This window comes from Haliaeetus albicilla, chromosome 6 (genome assembly GCF_947461875.1).
Source record: "Haliaeetus albicilla chromosome 6, bHalAlb1.1, whole genome shotgun sequence".
NCBI classification, from domain to species: domain Eukaryota; kingdom Metazoa; phylum Chordata; class Aves; order Accipitriformes; family Accipitridae; genus Haliaeetus; species Haliaeetus albicilla.
The window spans coordinates 27,054,133-27,075,894 of NC_091488.1; the positions used below are offsets into that span (position 1 = coordinate 27,054,133).

The 21,762-nt window shown below is 40.6% G+C and overlaps 1 protein-coding gene and 1 long non-coding RNA gene across 9 annotated transcripts in view; one reads left to right on the forward strand and one right to left on the reverse strand.

Moving 5' to 3' along the window:
• The window catches only part of ROBO1 (roundabout guidance receptor 1), a 659,452-nt gene that overhangs the window by 313,649 nt on the left and 324,041 nt on the right, over positions 1–21,762 (reverse strand). The window contains exon 1 of one of the 8 annotated variants that reach the window (XM_069785381.1): positions 8,718–9,792. The exons of 5 other annotated variants lie outside the window; for them this stretch is intronic. In XM_069785381.1, coding sequence (XP_069641482.1) covers positions 8,718–8,772 — 55 coding nt within the window. In that variant the 5' untranslated portion in view covers positions 8,773–9,792. Of the gene's footprint in view, positions 1–7,535; positions 7,553–8,226; positions 8,248–8,717; positions 9,793–21,762 lie in introns of those variants that run through there. 2 more of the 8 variants (XM_069785382.1, XM_069785383.1) reach the window with 2 other exon arrangements.
• LOC138685688 (uncharacterized) overlaps positions 9,978–21,762 on the forward strand; it is a 37,004-nt gene continuing 25,219 nt past the window's right edge. Inside the window, exons 1-2 of the long non-coding RNA XR_011325064.1 lie at positions 9,978–10,335; positions 12,518–12,588. This is a non-coding gene — a long non-coding RNA (uncharacterized lncRNA). The remainder of the gene's footprint in view (positions 10,336–12,517; positions 12,589–21,762) is intronic.

Here is a 21,762-nt window from a genome sequence, read left to right on the forward strand (position 1 = left end):
AACCGAGAAACTTCTGAAAGAATATATACTCAAACACTTTTTTTTATTGGCTTCTCACCCTACACAGAGCTATAGATGCACATGAAAATTCAAAGGTATGCAGCTTTTTTCAGTTAATTGGCTCTTAAGGAAACGTTCACCACAATCTCAGTTTTCAGATGAACTAAGCACCCACAATGAACCATAAACATTCGCAACTGAAGATGAAGTCAAACACTTTATGCAATTTAATTTAAACACAAGAATCAAGAGTTTCAAAAGGCACTACTGATTTCACATGGCTCCAAACTGAGGCTGTAAGTTCCCAAATTCAACAACTCCTGAATTACAACAATCTGAGTTTTAATGTTTACTGAAAACCAAGCCACTCTTTAAAGCACATCCATCTGGTCACTACCAAAATCCCATTTCTTTCGCCCTTTACCTACTTCCAAAAGAAAGGAAAGTTCATCCCATGAACATCTTTAGGCCTACATGATATCCTTGGCCATGTATTATATCCTAATTTCTAAAATGAGAAACTATTAATGTATATTATGCTACTGTAGAAGCAAATTGTAAAAATTAAAGTCTTCTATATATGAACCTAAAACCATGAACTGCTTTATATGTCTAATCTTCAATGTAAAGGCAGTTAAGCAATTACATAAGAGGCAATATAACTAACCCAGAATGTAAAATAAATATCTTGCCTGGGGACATGCAAATTTCAGAACGCACAAAAATGCTAGCCAGGCAAGTTTTAATGCAATACTAGCATGAAACAGTTTAACAGTACTAAAGAAATCACAATTCTGATTTATGTACAAGACAGTTAAAGGAGCAGAAGACTACAAAACCGAATAACATGGAAAGTATAGACTATACAGTTCTCACATGGCTGTCACAGATGACTTTGGATTTCACTGGTTGGAAACCAACCCTCGCTATACCCTGCATGTCTGAGAGGATAGGTTGTTCCAAAACTGCGCTTATCCAACTGCTAATTCACTATGCAAGATGAAGAAAATAAAATATTAAGTTTAAGATGTTAAATCCAGAGCTCAGCACAGGCTTGTCAGCTTTACAGATCTTTAATGCACAGTAAGGGGTCTTGATGTTATTTTAATCATTCACTGTATTAGCATTAGACTTAAGGTAATGCAACACCATATTGAGCAAATACTTGCCAACAGAAAAGGGCAGCTTGAATAATTTTGCATATATGACTATGCATTTCTTCAAAGAAAGTATACCTATTTCAGGACTGCAGCAGTCCAGAAAACATGCTTGTTTTCTGATTAAAAAAATATTCATACCATTTCAATATTATATTCAACTAGCCATTTTGGTCTAAGCTGAATTCGTAGTAATTAATATTTAAATGAAACGCTCTATTTATTTAACTTACAGTGATTTACTTAAATGTAAATAAACATTTAACATAGTACAGAAAGCCCTGTGCCCTTCTAAAGGTGTAAAGGTTGGTGGCAGAAAACAAGAGATGAAGAGGAAGACATTGTAGAATTTACCTCTACCACCAGTCAGCAAACCCATAGAGGTACTCTCCTCTTGTTTAGTATGGAATCCAATTCTTTGTTATGGAATTTCTTTGAAAACCAAGTAAGAAAGAAATCTTCAGCAACATACATATTATTTTGTGAAAGTATATATGTTAATACAAGCATTCTATAAGTCAGCATTCTGACTAAGAAGATGAATACCCAATATGTCTTTATTAAAAAAAAACAAACTGATGTTTTTATGCACTAGATGTATAGAGTTTATATTGAAAAAAATCCCTGAAGATAAAAACCAAATGTGTTAAGAATTAAGTTGAAGATGACATAAAAAAATGCTATTGCTGTTATCAAAATCCATGTATTGAACATCTACATCAGGAGGTGAACTCCACGCCCAAGTCACACCATCAGGGCCTTCACTGCTGCAGCAACACATTGACATCATTTCACTAAAAGCTAGATGGAAAAGTGCTCAAGTTCTATGCAGTTCTTTGGATAGTGGCGCTGAAAGCAACTACGAGTTTGCTTGAGGACGTGAAAAATAGTTTTCAAAGATGTAAAGCTGCTTTTTAAACTTTTAAAACATGCTGAACCTTTATTTAGATCTACAAGTGCATACTCTGCTGATTAACAGTAGATTCTCCTTCCTAATTTTCCAGGTTTCTGTTTCTGGAAAACACAATTAACATTACTTCCCACTAAAAAAAAATGAAGGCAAAAGGTTTTCTATTCCCCTTCTCAGCAAGGAATTCTCCTCCTTCTGGTAAGGACACCTTAAGGATGTACCACTCAATAAACCATTCTGTCCTCAGTAAAGGAAAAACAACTTCTTTGTCCACGGGTGTGAACAGAGCATTCTGCTTATTTCCCTCAACTGCAGCTGCTCAGACGACAAGTAGGCTCTAAATGAAAAGACTAGCCTGCCACCATTCACAAATTACATTATTGTCAATTTATCTATTTTGTTTTAATCAGTCATAAACAGACACACATACACAGATTAGTCTTGGTCTGATCTTAAGCTTCACAACAAGAGAGGCATGGAAAATATCTACAAATCTCAGAAAACCCTAAAATAGTTCTCTATATTTGACAGTATTTAACTTCAGTAGTTGTTCATATACTCCTTCACTTTCCCACTAAAAATAGTTTCCGCACTTTATTTTCAAAAGGCATGCAAAGAAATAGAATATAGAGGCTTTCCTTAAGCCTCTATTCACTGTTTTATTGAAGTGCAGGACATTTTCCCTACTACTTATGCGTGAAATGCATACTCCAGGAAAGTTAAGTGAGAATAAATACTTGCCTACCTCTCCCTCTAGCTGACTTTGTGCAGTTGTTTTAACATCAATTAAAACATACATTCCTGGTTTGAGAGGCCTACCCTTGTACCTCTTAAAAAATGTTCCAGAACCATATCTTATCATTTTTGTGGGTAAATCTGGGTAAATGCAGAATTGTTCTAATGAAATCATTGTGTCAACTAACAGAGAAATACTGGCATCCAGAATTAAATTCACCACCACTTTATTTCAAAAGAAGCTTACCGTCATCTTCAGTGAAAGGTAACTTCCAGTACCTGGCCTAAGTCTTTGAGCATCCTGATTATTAACTTAACTCTTTAAAAAAAGAAACCCGCAAAATGTAACACAACAACAGAGTAACAGAACTCTGCACATCTGACTGAAAACTGAAGTCATTATCAGCTTCCCAGCTGCTCCTCTTTTTCACCTGTTGAGGTTTTCCATAGTACCAAGTCTCAAGTGTGCGAGTTCAACATAGCTGCTGCCATCTACGGCCCATGTCTGTAGACAAAAATATCTGTTCTCGTAAGACATTTTCTTTTCTTCACATAAAATGCCCTTCTACCCACACCAATTCAGCACTGATTTAAGGCTGATGCAGTAATGGGCCAAGAGGCATCAGCATCTGTATGAAATGGTATTAGGACCTATGTAGGTAATCCTAAAGAAGGTATGAAGAGAACGTATAAACTAGTAAATTATCTGCTTTTAAAAGCACCTCAAACTTTGAAGATACTTAAGAAGTAGCTCTACTCTCACCTCTTGGTCAAGCTTCTAGTCACTAACAGGAAAATACTCTTATTTCCCCTGTTAACACAATTTATTGGACCTCAAATACACCTCAGTCACTACTTTTTCACTATTTACTTTACAATTTTATGAAGAGGCACTCAGGTGAAAAGTTAAGGAAGGTTATCACCACCAAATGAGATTATATAGCAGAATACACAAATAAAATGTGTCAGGACCTCAGCATATAAAATTTTTAAGTGCCCTTTAGTTTGCTTGGGAAGAGCAAGGTTCCTACTAATTTCCCAACCTCAAAATAACTTCAAAATATTAACAACTATTGACAATAAAAAGCCTCATTCTTAACCATTCAAGTACACAAAAAAACCAACAAACTTGCAACAATAACTTATACATTGATACCACTGATCTTCACTATGAAAGAGAAATATTCTGAAGAAGAATCTAAAAGAGCTGCCATGACACCAAGCCAAGTGACCGTTACTCATACAACACCTTTAACAATGACAAAAATAATAAATTGTAGAAGCTGAGCACGAGACTGGACTTGCTAGCCCCAGCGTATTATTAAATTAATTAGAGAAAGCTATCCCCTAATGAGACATAATATTACACTTGTTTAGGATTGTGGAACAAAACTCTTCCAGTTACTTCAGAAAATTATGTGCCAAACCAAAAACAATGTTATTTGAGAGAGAGGGAATAGGTTCTCAGATTTTTAAGTACAGCAGTAGATTTCTCCATCTTGAATGTCTAAGTATTTTATATTTCTACCTCTTACAAAAACAAGATTGGCTCTGATCCCCCATTGGGCCTCTTTGGCCATCACTTCCAAAGCATTTTATGTTAAAACATCATTTGGCATGGATATCACATGTTAATATTTGACATTAAACAATGTTGTTACCCAAGTGTCAGTAGTTTCTGATAGTATTTGTAATGGTCCATCCATCTTTGTAGATCTAATCAGAACCATTAGCCTGTAGACTTTGGGCAGGAGATTCAGGAGCATCCTTCACATAAATTCATGGTTTCTAATAAAAACTGGGCAGTACACAGTAATCCTCCAAAATTCAGTACCCTGAACATTACAGATGGTCCCTGCTAATGAAAATACTGTGTTGCTCTAGGACAATGGTATGGGACTACATGACATAGAAGCAAGAAAACATTTGACAATCAACACCGACAATGGTGAGCAAAAGTCGTCTTGAGTGTTCTTCTGTTTTAAACAGGTATCCAAATCAGTTGCTAAGCTGTATGAAAGAGTGTCTCTTTCTAGTTTAAAGGTAACAAAAAAACCACACTAATACAAACTGAAAACAAACAAATTTGATCTCCACAGATACTATCAGTACTCACAAGGATAAGTGGCTTTGAATCAGTCAAACACCTGGATACTTGGAGAATATTCCATCACAAGTAAGGAATAACCAATTTCATAATATGTGGTTATTTTTTTTTCTAGTTTGAAGTCCTCAAACACAATGCAAGCGTGGCCAGCTTCTCCAACTGTAAGCAGCTGACTCAATCTTTCTTAAATATTCCTACAGTAAAATTGCTTACAACTGCACACCATGCATTAGGGGTAAGTGAAAAACACCTGGGGTTTATGTTTTCTTGGGCGACTTATTTGCTTTACAGATTATGCACTTCCATATTCATAATCCTTCGAATTACTGTGTATTTTTTTTTTTACATCTCTCATTTTATTACTATTAGGCAGAGAATTTCGAAAAAGAGCAGAAACATTTCCTGAAATACTCTACTACTTCATGAAGGGAAGCTTCCCTCTTTAAGTACAAACTTAGGAGACAAACAAACAAAATGCGTCAAAGAAATGGCTGATTTATTTACTCCAATAGCGAGGCTAGCCAACCGGAAAGGACTTTGGGGACACTTCATGGACACCTTTAAACTACTAACTGTCAGAAGATAACTCTCCCATGAAGGAATACAAGAGACAATTTTGCCCTCCACTGGCTAGAACTATCACTGGAAACCATGCCTGCCTCACTGCTGTCAGAGCTGCCTACTTCATACAGCATGAAAAGCCCTCTTGAGCAAATGTACCAATCCAATTTGAAGTACAGTAATTAGTACTGGATATCATGGACAGGAAAGGCGGAAAACATGTTGAGCAGGTGGGAATCAGCAATGCAATGAATCACCTTGTAGAAATATAAAGATTTCTGTGGAGGGATCAGAAAAATCAAAGTAACATACTTAGCCTTGAGAATTGCTAGAGCAGTGAACACGCATGTAGAAAACCAGAACCTTGACACTCTTATTCCCAGCAAAAGCATTCTGCATGTTACTCTCCAGATAACTGAAAGCTTTTATTTTTCAAACATATCAATTTGATGCTGCTGTTTCTTGAGGGGTGGAGAGATGAAAACTCTATGGATTATGAAGGAAAGACTGCCTCAAAATGGAGGAAAAAGGGCAGAATGCAGATAAATACTCAAGAAAACAAGGATACCAGAGAAGTACCCCTTTCAAGCAATTTTTATTCTTATCTCTACGCAAAGCAGGATTGAAATTACATTGGGAGAATAAGGGAGGAAAGCTGCTATATTCCAATGTTGAAAATTATTCAAATTTAAATTTATTCAACATTAACCACAGGCTTAGATGAAAGAAGGTACTACACAGGATTGCACAGAGGCAACACCACAGTAAAAATTAGGGTTCTTAAATTCTAGTGGTTTACCAATTACTGTTTCAACAAACACTAACCCACTTACCTTTCTATTATTAAAATTTTCCTCCTCCCCATCCCCCAATTATTTCCCACCTCTCAATACAAGTTTCTAACATCCCATTTAGAGTGTGGCCACACAAACCGTTGATTCAGTACTGGGTGTAAGTCAGGGAAGTAAAAACCTTCAGTGGAAAAGGGAGGAAAGGATCAATCAACTTGCAAGCAGATCAGCTGTCAGTAGAACTCAAAGGATTTCAGTGTGGAAACTGCTGTAGATGACTCCTGTCCTTCCTTCTGCACTGCCGCCATCTGCCCTCAAACTTCATCCTGCCAAAGGTTTCTGGCATCTCCATTGTTCTAGACACAAGACTGACTATTTGATCACACTCTAGCTGAGGGGAAAAAGAAACCCCTCTGGTGAGGGAGTTGGAACAAAGTTATTCTCTGGCATTTGTCTCTATCTTTGTTAGTACTTTGCTTACACGGCAAAATTAAAAACCTCCATAAAAATTCATGGCTTTTTTTCCTCTTTTTTTCTGTCCAACAACTCAGCTGGAATCAACATTATTAAAGAGAACATCCCCATCCTGAGGGGAATAGAAAAGATAAAATAAAATAAAAAAGCCCCCAAACCCCTTATATTCATCTTACTGTATTGAGCACTTATGTGAGAAATAGATTGATAAAATAAAAAATAAATAAAAAAAACAAAACCCAAAACACCTAACTATCTCTTAACTTGGAGTTTAAGATACCCCAGTACAGAATTGAGTTACAGAGTACGCTGCCTATGAAGTAAACTTTTCCATGGTGGCGGCGATCGGCATGAAAGATTTACAAAGCAAATTGGTGAAAAGGCTCTTTCCCATTCCAATTGTTTCTTCCATTAGATAAAGAAGGCAATGCAGAGAAAAGCAAATTAAAGATCGCATGACTGACACGGTCAAAAGTTAACAGGGTTAGAGTTACTCTCTTCTTTTAAAAGAGAGATGCAAAGCTTTCCATATTCAAAGCCACAAGAAGCAAACTTAATACCTAACAGCAAAAATTTAATAGTTAAGTTTATGATATAATCTAGAAACAGACATAAGTTATTGCATTTGGTGACATAATTAAGACTTAAAGCTTCAGGCACTGTACTTAAGTCTTTCAAAAACGTCATTCATTCATTTACTGACCAGGTGTCTCATGCTACCATAACTTTAATGACTCAAAGGGGTCCTCAGCAAACTTATAAAAATCAATTAAGGTAGAAAAGTTAGCACCCAAACTAACCTTAACTATAACGCAAGGTTTTACTGCATTTACCCGTAGCTTAACGTATGACAAAAGGCGCTGCTGAGAACGGGAATACTGCAGGCAGACGAATCCGGGCTCTTAAGAGCAACAGGAAGCTTATGCAGAAACAAACCGCAAAACCCCAAGCACCTTCACGACTGCTCCGGTCCACGTTGAGACCGCCGCGGTGCCCCGCCTGAGCACTGCCATGGGCACGCCACCGCGAAGCGGGGGGGGGGGCGCCCGCCCGCTCTGAAGTCACCGCGGGCAGCCCTCCATCACATTCCTCCACACCACGGTTTCGCGGGGCGCTCACCCAGAGCAAAACCTGCTATCAACAACATCCTATTAGTAGGACCCTATCTTTAATCTACAGGCACGATAAGGTGCCCCAACACGCATAAACCCCGCGCAAACAGTGACTAATGGCCGTTAATCCCCCCTATCTCCTCGGCCATCTCTCCTGCTCCCATTTATCACGCTGGCGCTTCACTTCACACACGTGGGTAAACTTTAACCGCCGAGGTGAAGCAAAACCTGTCCCCAAGCCTTCCCACCCCCGTGCTCCCCACCCGGGGCGAGTGCGGTGGGTCAACCCCGTCACGCGTGGGCCCGCTGCCCGGGCTGCCCCGGCGGTTGGGAAGGGGGAACGGCCGTTAACGGGCCGCCCGCGGGGAGTGAGCCGTACCTGCGGCCTCTCCCCTGGCGCGTTATCCGTGCAGGGCCCCAGCCGAGCAGAAGGCGCAGCCCGCCTCCCGCGGGAGGACGGGGTCACTTCCCGCCGCCCCCTCGCCGCCGGGGCTCCCCCCCCAGCCCTGCTTACATCAAACGACCCTCAGGAGCCGCCAGCGCGGGAGGGGGCACCGCGGCCGCCCGCAGCCCTGGGGCTGCACCCGGCGTCCCGCAGCCCCCCACCCCCACCGGTCTGCGCGCCCAGCCCCGGGCAGCCCCCTCCCGCGGAAGGGCCACGGCCGGCGGCAGCTCCTGACACCGGGCCCGGGGCAAACGTCGTCTGGGAGCCCGCCGGGTGGAAATCAGGCTTCGTTTCCGAGGAAAGGAGGGGGGCGGGAGGCGTGCAGAGCCCGGCTAGCGCAACCCCCCCCGGCAAACCGGGGCGGGCGGCGGGAGCGCGGCCGCCGCCGCGGCCTCCTATCTGAGTCGCCTACAAGTGGTGGTTACCTGAGGTGAGACATACGAATCCAAAGAGGTAAAAGTGAGCAAACTCCGCGATCATTGTCCTCGGGTGGCGCCTGCAAGCAGTCTCATGCCAGAAGAGCGGGGGGAGAAACGAAGAGCCCCCAGTTGTAATTCCACAGAAGCTTAACGTAAGCGAGGTTTCCTAATCCCGCCGGACTCCCAGGGCGAGCACCCTCCGGGGAGGGCGCTGTCAGATGCGCGGGGCTCCAGCAGCACGCCGACTCCGGCCGGCCTCCCCGCTCCCGGCCCGGGCGGGCTTTTCTAAGCGGCGCCTTGACACTTCCCAGGACCATCCAAAGCGACGGGAGAAAACAAAAGATCCTCGAGTTCCCGCAGCCGACGTCCGCCGCCTCCCGATCGCAAGTTGCCGCTCCGGCCCGAGACTTTGCTCCGGGTGCCCGGGACGAGCCAGTAACGAGACGCAGCCGGGACGGGCACGGACCGGCCACCGCCGCCCTCCGCGAAGGCGAGAGGCGGGCAGGGAAGCGCTCTCCGCGAAGTGCCCCGCCAAGTCACTGGGCAGCCGGCGAAGGGCGGGCGGCGTCGCGGGGCGAGCTGCGGGCAGAGCGCGGCGGCGGAGCGGCGGCAGCCCCCGCTCCCATGACGGGGGAAGGAGGCGTGCGCGTCGGAGGTCCGCGGCGGAGCCCGGCCGCGGTCAGGCGGGGCGGCGGGCAGGGGAGCCGCGGCGGCAGCCCCTCGCCCTGCTCAGCATCGCCGCCGCCCCCTGCACGCGGGAATCCCAAACTCGCCCACTCCCCAGCGCCGGAGGAGGGCACAAGAGGGACGAAGGAAGAAAGAGAGAAAGAAAGGAGAGAGAGGGAGGGCGAGCAAAACTTCCCCGGGCCAACGCCCCCAGCCACCCACCCGCCCTCGGTGCGGCGGCAGCGGGAGGAGGAGGAGGAGGAGGAGTGGCTCCTCGCCTTCCCCCGCCGCCGGGGCAGGAGCGCACGAGTCAGGCGGGGCCGAGCCCGCCGCGCCTGAACTTTCTGGTATCACGTCGAGACGCTCGCGGCCGCCGTGGGTTTCCCGTTTCCCTTCCCCCTCCCGGCCGCCGCCGCCGCCGCCGCCTCCTCCCCGCGCTGCTGCTGCTGCTGCTGCTGCTGCTGCCGCCGCCGCGGCAGGTCTGCTGCCGCCTCAGGACACCTTAAAGGAGCCGCACCTACACGGCCCCCCCCACGCCCGGCGCGGCCCGGCCCGGCCCGGCCCGGCAGACCCGACCCGCCCTGCCCCGCCCCGCGCGGAGCCGGCACCGCCTCCCGCCCCCTCCCCCCGCCGGCCGCCGCCCCGGGGCACGGCGTACCCCCCTCCCGCCCCCGCCGCCGGTCAGAGCCCGGCGCGGGGGGCAAGAGAGGCCGGTCCGAGCCGGGGGTAGCATCAGTCACAGGAGAAGTTCAGATTCCCCCCTGAGAACAGGGGGAACAGACAAAAAAAACCCACAAACCAACTCGGGTCTCCGGAACCCCAGTCCCCAGATGGACAGGGGCGTGAGGCGCGTGGAGGTTACTGACGTTTGGGTTCGGTCCTGCCGGGCGATTCCGCACCGTTAGGTTAGGCGCCCGCTCACCACCACCACGGCGCGGCCAGCACGGGCCCGCAGCAGGTAGGGCCGCAATGCCTTTCCCCTCGCGGTTTACCTGACTGTTTTCCTTTCCTCCGCTGTGATGGTCAGTGGCAGTAGCAGGCGGCATTGTGGGCAGGTACAGCATTGTCTGGCATTCCTGGTGGAGCCAGGAGGCTGCGGCTTGCAGGATGGTCCCTAGTGCCTGTGGCCTGGCCGTGCTCCAGGCGCAGACCAAACCTCGGACAAGCGTCCTCAAGCCCTCGCTCCTGCGGCTGTGCGCCCGGACAAATACTATGCAGAACTGCCTGAGCAACTCTAGCAGTCAGCTCCACACGGTCGTGCTCGCTTTAGCTCATGCCACGAGAGGTAGTGGTGGGGCAAGAAGGCCTAACACTGTAGGTGAAAAGGGAAGGCGGACTTGGAAGAAAGACTGCTGCCTGGTAAGTCAGACATAGAGTAGTGCTACCACCTCACAGCAAAGCTCCGGGTATTCCTAGGTTTGATTCATTAAATTACAGGGATTGAATGAGATGTAAATTTAATTTCCAAGAAGCATGTTGAATACATTAACCCCATTGACAAGTGAGCCTTTTCTTGCGGAGAGATAATAAAACGCCAGAGAAAGAACCTTCCGTTACTTCCTGTCACAGGATTTATACGCACCCCACATTGTTATCAGCCAAAGAGGTTTGGATGTTCTCATCAACCATCAGTCGAACGCCACTCATGCTGGCATGCCACTACGCTTGCCCGTTTTACCTCCCTCAGAGTTGCGTAGGGCAAACTCTGTCTAAAAATCCAGCAACAGAAAGGTCCTGTGGGTTGCACTGAATCTATTTTAGTCCACTTTTATATGAGATCTGTAAAGACAAATTTCCAATAATGTAAAGCAAAATTGGTTTACATTGGAAAAAAAAGTTCCTGGTTATATATATCCAGTATATATATATATATATATATATATATATCAGCAGCAACCAAACTGGCAAGATTTTCCACTAAAACTGCTCAGAATAGGCCAATCATTAGAACACTCAGAAAAATAATTTACTATTTTAACACCAATTGGACATTAATTTTCAGACAGAAAAAGGAATCGGTGTCCTACTTCAAACACATTTAGAAAATAATCATAACTGTGAAATCAGTGACAGGGAATATTTTGGAAATGACCAGATTTCTTCAAGTTGTTCTCTTTCTATTCAGTTCCACACTTCATGAAAGAAAAATGTATTAGCGCCTCCAGAATTAAAACACACTGCAAAAACAGTGAAGAGGTCCTAGCTAATCCTTGAACCCTAGTGAGAAGTTTGAGATTTCAATAAATTAGGTTTGAGGTGGTTCTTTTTTAATTAAATAAATTGGAGTCACATGCAGGGCTGAAAATGAGCCTCAAGAGTTCATTTATTTCACCTCCCTGTTCTGAGATAGTGTCAAATATAAGTAGACTCCTACCAGCAGGTGTTTTCTAACCTGGTTACTATACATTTCGTAATGACTGGAATTTCATATTCTCTTTAGTTAACCTGTTTGAGTTACTATATAGCCAGGTTTTTTTTATTATTTTTTTTTTTTTTTAAGCCTAGGCTAAATAGTCTCCAGGACAAAAACAAAACACACCACCACTACCAATAAAATTTTGAAGGTGTGTTTTTTATTCCTTCTATAGTATCAATACTTGAGAGACTCATGTTGTACCAAATTACATATTTTAATTGATTGCTTCTGTTAAATAAGCAAACCCACAAATCTACAAGTATGTCACTCTATTGAGAATAAATGGGTTTACATATTCTGTGAACATACATACATACATATATTTTATACATAGATGTATTGATTTATTTGTAAAGTGTCATTTTTATGTATCCCTGGTTTTATATGAAGCTGTCAATACTCCCTATGATCTTTAATTGTAAAAACATTATTTTTAATGCATTTCTATGACATGTATTATCTAGCAACATAAATTAATCCATTTACTTTTTAACTGGCAACAAGTATATATGATGTGGAGAGAAGGTAAATAAAGAATTTAGCTAATTCCCAGAGTGTTTTTTCTACTCAAGATAAATCTGTTTCCTGTACGTTAGTGAAATAGTAGGTTTCTAGATTCATGGACTCTTTTGCTTGGGTTATTCAAAAAAAGGGCCAGTAAAATTTTATGCTGTGTTGAAGTCTTATGTATGCTGGATGTTAATTTTCTAATTTCACATTTCAGATAGAGATATTGCAATTACAGCAGTGGATTACAGCTCTGAAGCTTGAATGACCTTACTGTATGATCATGAGGTGAGCAATAAGTAAAACAGTTTAAAGCTTTTGTGCCACAGTTACCCCATCTTTAACAAGCATCTAAGACTGTTTCTAGCACTATAAAGAAATCTTTATCCGTTAAGAAGTACAGATTCATTCTACTTTAGGTACCTATAGTGAAAGTACACTAGAGCTTCAAAGACTTGTCAATTTGTACTGGCTTAGATACTTCATAACATAATGTTTAGCTGTCGGTGTTTTCTTACTTCAGAAAAATTACTAGGAGTGGATATATACTGCTTTAATTATCTTTTTAAAATTCATTTAGATTATAATAATATATAGCAGCTGCACGGCTAAGTGAATCTCTTCAAATTGTAAGCCTATAGAAATTCATCAGAATATCTTATAAGTAATTGACATCATCTTTAGTTCTGCAGATGTTCTTACAAAATGGGTGCTATTCAAGCATCCTTATTGTCCTTGATACTGATACATTTATACATATATACGAGACGCACACACACACACATATATATATATGTCAGATAACGTTTCTAGGAAAAGAAATATAGCTTTAACCTCTTCAGATCTGGTGTATTAAAACCAGATCTTCTATGGGATCAGAACTTCTACGTGTATTCTTCTATGTGTATTAAAATGCAGATGTACTTGCTGTGTTCATTCTGTAATATGTGAAGTGTGAATGCCTTGAAAATAATCAGGTAACATAAGGTAAATTTGGTGGCATCTGACAAGGAGAAGGCAAAAATGTCGTAAAATTATATTCCACTCTAAATTATATCAGTGGATAATTTTGACTCCAAAAAGTATGGAGAAAAATAGCCCACTTCCAGTGATATAAAGTCATGGTTTTAAGTGAATTTAAAACTACAGAAAATACAGTAATGTATGCATTTGATTGTACAATAACATACATCTACTGCATTCATCAAAGTGAAATACTAGCTCTAATTCCCAGCATTTATCTTTTTAATTTTCATAAGTACTGAATGCACAACACTTGAAGGACTGAATTTTTAATCTGGTATTTATCTTCTTCTAAATCTCCCCCCCGCCATTTTTACGACTTACACAAACATGTAATTTCTGACAGACTAGGACTACTCCTATGTACAAAATTACACATGCTGCCTGTGTTTGAGGCACAAGACTCTGGTTGGGAAACCTCCAGGAAAAATAAAAGGTCTACAGAACTGATAGTTGTGATTCAGCAGATGGCACTCTTCCCTCGAAGTGACTGAAATCAGTGCTGCCTCTGATACAAGGGACAATGTGCTTTTAGAGATTATGTATTTCACATTACCCAGAAGAACCTGAATTTTTATAAGTACTAAGGATCCCAGGGTACTTCTCTCTAAAGGCAGAGATATGCACATAATGTCGTGGATGTGTTATGGGGGCAACTGCACTCTGTCTCCACAAACCTTTTTGAACTTCAAATGATTCTTACCTTCCTGGTCTTAAAACTACTGTGTGGCCTTCCAGTTATCTCCGGGAGCTGGCTGCCAGAAATACTGCGTGCGTGCGTGTGTATATTATATGATCACATATGCACGTGCCTGCCTATGCGCACGGAGTTTATCATTCTGAGCATTCTGAGGCTGGCAGCGAGGATGACTAAATCAGTAACGTTATTCTGCATGCTACAATTAAGCTTCTGTTGACATCTCAGAGAACTAGTTCAGATAAGAGTGTTACGTTATTGTTACGAATTAGGCTATTATGAAGGTGTCTGTACAATTTATTCAAACTAGAATTACTTTCACAGATTTTTGTGAAGATGGGCATGACATCCCTCCCAGGCTTGGGTCTGCTTTCATATGATCGACCATAGAGATTCAAGAATCCCACAAAAACAGCCAATGCACTTGCACATTCACCCATAGTAACTCATGCAATTCCATGTGTCCTGTCTTTTGTGTTTTGGTTTTTTTTCCCCCAGTTAATCTTTTAATCACTTCAATGTTAGTTATTTACCTACAATAGTCTAATATATGTTTAAATTACTGTATCACATTATGTTACCCTCAGAATGTAATACTCGTTTTAAAAGGCAGCCTCTTAAATAGTCCACCATGTTCCTGCCATTGTTCTATCAGATATAACTAAATTTCAAAAACTGTTCTTTCCCAGACTGTTTAGGACACCACAGAAGTGATCTGTTGGATTATTTAGTAAACTGTCTTAAAAAACTATTAAAAATCTTTTTTCTAAGTGTCACCATTAATAAGCTGAAATGAAATGGAAAAATACAAGGAATTATACATCTCTCTGTATATTTGTCTCTAAGTGTATTACGGGCCTAACCCATGGTAGGAATCCTAATTGAAGTCAATAAACATACATGACAACAGAACAGCGTATAATTTCAGTAGTTTTTTGCACATTTCAGGAGTAAAAAAAATGGATTTTTCTATGTTAGAGCTAAACAGGCAGTGAAGTTAGAAGAAGGAGCACTGTAAAATGTAACTGAATATAAAAAGTGCATGGATCGCAGAAGCCTGAAAACCTACAGTTGCCTTATAATTAGTAGGGATAATTATTATGAGTAAACAAAAAATGTTATGATTTCCATGGCCATATAAGTCAATTTCTGTCTGTTTCTTGACCTGGCTGGTTACTGTTTAAACATGCTATTAAAAGAAATAATTTTCCTGTGTTTGATTGTTAGGACCTTAACTTGATTTTGCTTTTATTTACATTGATTTTGGGATGTAACTCTTATTTCTTTCATGTTACTCTTAATTACACTACTAGTGAATTCAGACTTCCAGTCTCTTTCACTATGTACAACATTTAGAATAGTACTTATAGTCATTGCAGAGTAAGGAACACTAGCAATAAAATATAAGATTTTATTTGCTATGTTGAATTCATAGATAGAGACCCTAAACAAGCTCAAGCCCCATTATACTAGGTATATAAAAACAACATGACAAAAGATCCTTTCTTCAAAGGACTTATAAAGCATTGTTATCAACTAAAGAACTACAAGAAAAATTCACCACTGTCATAAACATGCAAAATTCCATTGAAGTTTATCCTTTAATACTCCTTTATATTAGGGGTGAATGTGGCTTTTCATTTCTGTTTCAAAGATGCTATAGCGCATCCCCACTGGAAAAAAAAAATCACCGAAGCTATATTCCTTCTGTTCCCCAAGTAAAAAATGCTAAGGGCATATTTTCTATTCAGTCTACTCAGCAGACTAGCTGAAATGCTTTTTAAAAATTATTATAATTATAGGAAATACTGCATACAACTTCTGCTCTGTGGTTTTATTCTTGTTAATGACAAAATGCTAATCTGCTGAATATGTAATTTATATACAAACAACACAGTATTTATTACAAAACCACTGTTATCTCTGATAATACTAAATGAAGAGAGACCTGTCCCTGAAATCTCAGTATTTGCTTTAAATGTTCAACAAATGAGCCATTCAGTACTTGCTGTCTCCTTGTTTCTATACAGAGTATAGGAAGTGTATGAGGGTGTCACCTAGTGGATTGTTTGGACTGCCTATAAGACAGCTAACAAGCAAAAACATCCAAATGGCATTGAAAGAACTAACAAAATGAAAGAGAAAGGTTTCTTTTTTCTTTATTTAATTACTCCAGGAATTGTGAAGGCTTCAACAGAGCGTTATTGTTCTGTAATATCTGCCTCTGGGTTCCCATTCATGTCACAGAATCTATTGGCACTGAAAAGGGCTGTAAGAATGATGCATCCACAATTTTGAAGAGAAAATTACCTGTGTTCCCGGCTCAGAGGAAAAGTTTAATATTACCACAGATGACCATTTTAAATGAGTTGCACAAAACTTTTGTTTAAGATTACAAATAAGTGGAAGAAATGATATACAGTGCCTGTAGGTTCCATCAAATATATTTTAAAAGAAGGAACTATTCCATGGTTTTCAACAGGCCATCAAAAAAAGTTTTTTTACATGTATTAGTTTGAGATTGCTGTATGCATTTATAATTCATAAATAGTTAATGTTAATGTTAGCAATCTGGAGATGAAAAGGATTACATAAACTATCCATCTTATTCTTTGATTGAATTACTGCACATATTTAAAGCAGACGCCACTTAAGAACTGAATACCTGCAGTGAATTAACTCAAATGCAAAGCAGATACCCAAGCCAGCTCACCCAGTACAATTTCAATTGCATGTTGAAATTTAAAATAACCAGCATACAATTTATAATTGTATGATGAAAGTCTATCTGATCCCATATATTTAACCTCTTTTAATTAAAAAAAAATGCTTACTATAGTTTTAATATTACATTCTGCCCTTGAGTGGAGGAAGGGAAAAAAGTAAGGATGGAACTACAAATGATAGACATCCTGTTTTAGTGCCTACAGCATACATGTTATTACAACCCCTGAAATTTTTCAGTGTGTGCTGTGTGACCAGCATGGAAAGAGGAGAAAGTCTTTGCTCCATGATGGTATGCTTATTTGCTGGTGTCAGAAGTACATACTATGTGTCAGCAAACACAGTATGCTACTGGAAGCAGCAGCAAAAATCTTACACTAGCAGTACGCTTTGCTGGCCTTGCTGTTGGTACCCTGCTTGAAGTGGTAATATGTCTGTCTTAATGAACAAATGGAACTGCCTTCCTGTGTGTATAAGGGCTAGCCTAGCCTTAGCCTTTTCTGCATATAAACAATACATACATATAATCTGAATTTCCTTGCAAAGTACCCTAAGTGAAAAGGTATGAAGACCCCAGCAATCCTTACCCATATTAAAAGCTCTCAAAACCACACTTCAAGAGAACTGTGAAAACGTTTATTACTTAGTTTAATTACCAAACCAAAAATTTGTATAAATGTATTTTGAGTGTTTGAGTAAAGCCAAACTACTACTTTTTGAGGTAGGAAATGAAGGAAAAAAGGAAAAATATTAGTTAAATCCTTCACCCTCAAAATAGAGAACAGAGTTCTGTTGATGAGAAGCATCTTATTCTGCTAAATATTAAATGTTTTCTGCTCCTTGGAAGCATTTCTGTCTTCTTTGGGACATGGAGTTATTTTGGGGGTTTCTTTTTTTTTTTTTTTTTTTCTTCTCAAAGCTGTTGGTCTAGGTCCTAATGGATTCTGGTGAGAAGTGCCCAGGTGATGTATATTGTGAAGTTCGGTAGTAGACACTGATAAAGTACAAAATCGGCAGGGCAAGTAAGGATTGCTGCTGAGGGAGAGGATGCTGTCGATAAGTCTGGTATACCCATTCATACAGCAGGCTATTGTATTTTAAAATAGTTCTTTCCAGCTTTGTGCAGAAAACAGCAGTACCAGGCTCTCATACTGCATACATCTCCTTTCTCACAGAAGGTCAGGCTGCCTTCAGAATAATAATTAAAAAAAAACCCAAAACCAAAACAACAACAACAACAAAACAACACAAAAAAACAAACTAGAGGGAAGGCCTTGGGCCCCAGCTAAATATTTTATTAAAAAGAAAACTGGTCTTGCATGTGTTCTCCTTAAAACCTCCCAAAGGACAAATCTGTCAGGGTATGTCTACGTAGTTAGGAGCATCCAGTAACACAACTATTCCTCCCACTCTCTGAGACGGCCTGACACAAGCCAGCTCCAATCCAGAAGCTGCGTAAATATGCTATCATAGTGCCAAGCCTGAGCTAACACAGGTTGTGTCTCAACAGGCCTTATTAGCTCAGGCTCATTACTATAATAACATGGCTATATGGCTGCTGCACTGCAGCTGGCTCTGTGTGCCTTGCTTGCTGTGTGCGAGGAACAGGCACTTAAGTATCTGCTCCTGACTGTGTAGACGTGTCGTCAGCGTGTTCCTCCTCTTCTTCCCGGAGATTTTGTCATTTAATTTAAAGCCAGCAGCTGCTCCTCTCAAAAAAACGTACTGGCATAAAAGACGACCATTTGAAAAATAGTATGTTTGTGAAAGGTTGTGGAGTGCTGACTGCCTCTAGCAGGTCAGAGGATCACTTCTGTTATACCATGATGGAATTTACCCCAGTAGAAAGCATGACCTTAAGCGAGGATCACATAGGTATACAACTTCCAGTTTCCTCCTCTCACCTCTTAACAGAACAGATTCAAGAGTCAATTACACACTGGAGGAGGCCTAAAAAATGCAGGAATCTGCTTTCAAATAAAAAGTGAAAAACTTACCCTTCTCTTTTATATAAATGGACAAGTTTTGTATTTCCCGAGTTGTTACTGAGTAGACACAATTTATCTGCATTTACCCTCAACTATACTGTTGGATACACATCCTGCTTTTAGGTGGAGGGCACAGTCTGAGCTGCATGGACTTATAGCTAACCTCAAAGGATGCAACAAGAACAGCAAAATTGCTCTTTAAATCTTAATGCTGGAAGGGGACAGCACCAGAATGGTAGTTCAGATAGTAATATCAGACTAAATAAATACTCAGACCAAAGAATGTCTCAGGCAAATTTCTTATAGACCACAATAGGGGAGGATATTACAAGGGATCTACGCCTTCCACATAGGATCCCTGTAGCTCTAATTCTTAGGTGGGTAAGTAGAACAGCGGCAGCAAGACACAAACATTATGTGCCAAAAACCTAATTCTAAACCTACACCTACACACACACATACAGAAAAGTATTCCCAATCATTTTGCATTATTTAATTAATAAATTATTTTTGGTTTTAGCTTTAACTGCCATTTTTAAATGTTGCTTCCTAATGATGGAGCTGGGAAACTGTCGCTTTTGTGTATTCAAAATTGATAGTTTCACATAGACATAACAACCGCAGGCCAGGAGAGATTGCCTTGGCATCGACAGGGTTTGCAATAATGAAACTTGGCATATTGCCATGAAAATGTGGCACTACCAAGGGACCTTTTCTTAGTTGGTAGGGGAAACTATTCAGCTGAGTAGAAGTTGGAAAGATTTCGTTCAAACATATTCAATTGGTTCTCATTACAAACAACTTTATTTTTAATTGTAAAATTTCAAATGTGCTTCCCAACTTTTAAGAAAATATACATGCTTAATTTTTGCAACATATTTTGGTATGCAATACTACTTGTGTGGCAACATTTGCTTTTTGATTTAAAGAAGCAAATGAGGTTTTGAAAACCTGATTTTTATGATTATAATGGGGAAATCCTCTCAGTCAGTTCAATGTGATCATTAAAGAGTCTACATGTCTTTCAGTAAACTACTTATCAAACCTCCAATGTACTTTGTCTGCTCTTATCTGGATTGTTTCCAAGACATAACACTGTTTTTACTTTTTAGTGAACTATGCTGTAATGCCCTCTGCTGGTTTGAAGCTGGTAAAAGCACTTTAGATTTCCATTTTAGGTGATTTAGAGGGATAAAAATGGTTTAAAGACTGAGGGCTCAAACCACTATGAACTTCTACCAGTACTCTAGGTTGGTGAGACTCTGTAAGAGGCTTTTAAGTAAAACCAGCCAAACTGATCTTACACAATACCAAATTTGATAAAAACTTTTTACAAAGTTTTCAAGACCTTTCAAGGTTTCTCAAGAAAGAATATTTGCTAAATTCTCAAAATTCTATGAAATATTCCAGGGCTAAAGGAAGAAACTATTAAGAGCATGAACTGACATCCATTTAACTTCAAGAAGTTAATTCTGCATTTAGCAAATCAAGACTTTGAAAATCTTATCAGAATGGTCATGTTATATTTTAGTATTTCGAATGGAATTTCAAACCTCCTGCCTTACATTTTAACCACCCAACACATGACAATAACCACAGACTGAAGCCACTGTTAAAGCAAGGAACTGAATATATGCACTAGGACTTACGTGATACTTTTGGTCAATATTTTGAATAGCTTTTAAGAAAATGGGAATGACAATTTAGACAGTTAAATATACATGTACTGAAGAATCCTGCTTCAATACTTTTATGGCATGAATATATGGAAAGAAGCAAATACTGAAAATCAACTTAAGTTTTTTCCTTCCCAACTTGCTATTGTCTTAAAGAAAGCTTAGTGAAATGCTACCCATTCCCAAGGAGTTAATGAATACTTCTCGTGAATAAATATCAAACACACAGACATCTTCTGTGCAGCAAGGTTAATCAAGTAGTGTTTTTTAAAGTGCCATATAATTTGAAGTATGTATTTCATAGTGGCTTGGTTAAAGTTGCCTTAATTAGATAGGGTACTGATAAAAATAAAGTCTAGGATGTTCTTGGTTTTGTCTTTCAGTTCTCTCTGAGCACAGAGTAAAAATTACAAACCTGGCCCAAATTTGGCATCTTGGAAACATGAGTGAGAGTTTCAAAAGTGCTTTGCAGAGGGGGTGTTCAACTGCCATTGAAAGAACTCCCCTTGGTATTCTTGAAAATCCCACCCTTAAACCTTTATTAAGAATCCCTTGAAAGAGATTTTTGTTTGAAGCCATAAATCTTCCCATCAGATATGCAGGGCAAATCACCAATTAACAGGAGACATGAAGGATTTTCTTGATTACAGTTTGGACATGCATTTCTCTGGAGAGCTGCTTTTGTTCAAAACCAGCCTGTCTCCTTCATGTTTGAACACACAGTATGTTTCACAATTGAAAACCAGACAATTTTAGTGCAACAGAAATACGGGTTTGAATAGTCTAAGATGTTTTCCTGAGAAAAACTGTTATACAATATGTGACATATTATTGTTTTGACACAACATTGTTTCGGATGGCAAAAAAATTCTGCTTCTGTGTGACGCAATGGTATTGGATCCAAATGATGAGTGCATGTAGATGTGGTAATAAACACGTTAAAGCAAACATTAGCACTCAAGAGCATTGTGTAGATTTAGGCTAATCCTTAGAGGATTTTAGGTTCTTGGATCTGCTGCGTCCTAAGCTGGCAGTAGCTTGAGGTGACAACCCACTGCCTGAGAGCAGGTGTGGGAAGCATGCCTGCCACTTTTCAGATATGTATGAAAAGCTGGAGTCCATCTGTTTTCTTCCTCAACATTTTAATGATTTGTCCTATCTCTGATTATCCATGTCATTTAAGCCACAGTAAAGACAACAGTGAAGACAAATTTTAAATAGCATAATGTAGTTCTCTTTGAAATCTGCTTTGCTCTGATGAGGATTGTAGTTGTTTTTATTTTGTTTGTTTTGGTTTAGGTTTTAAACTTAACATATTAACTACAGGAAATAGTTTGATGAGTGATCAGAGTTC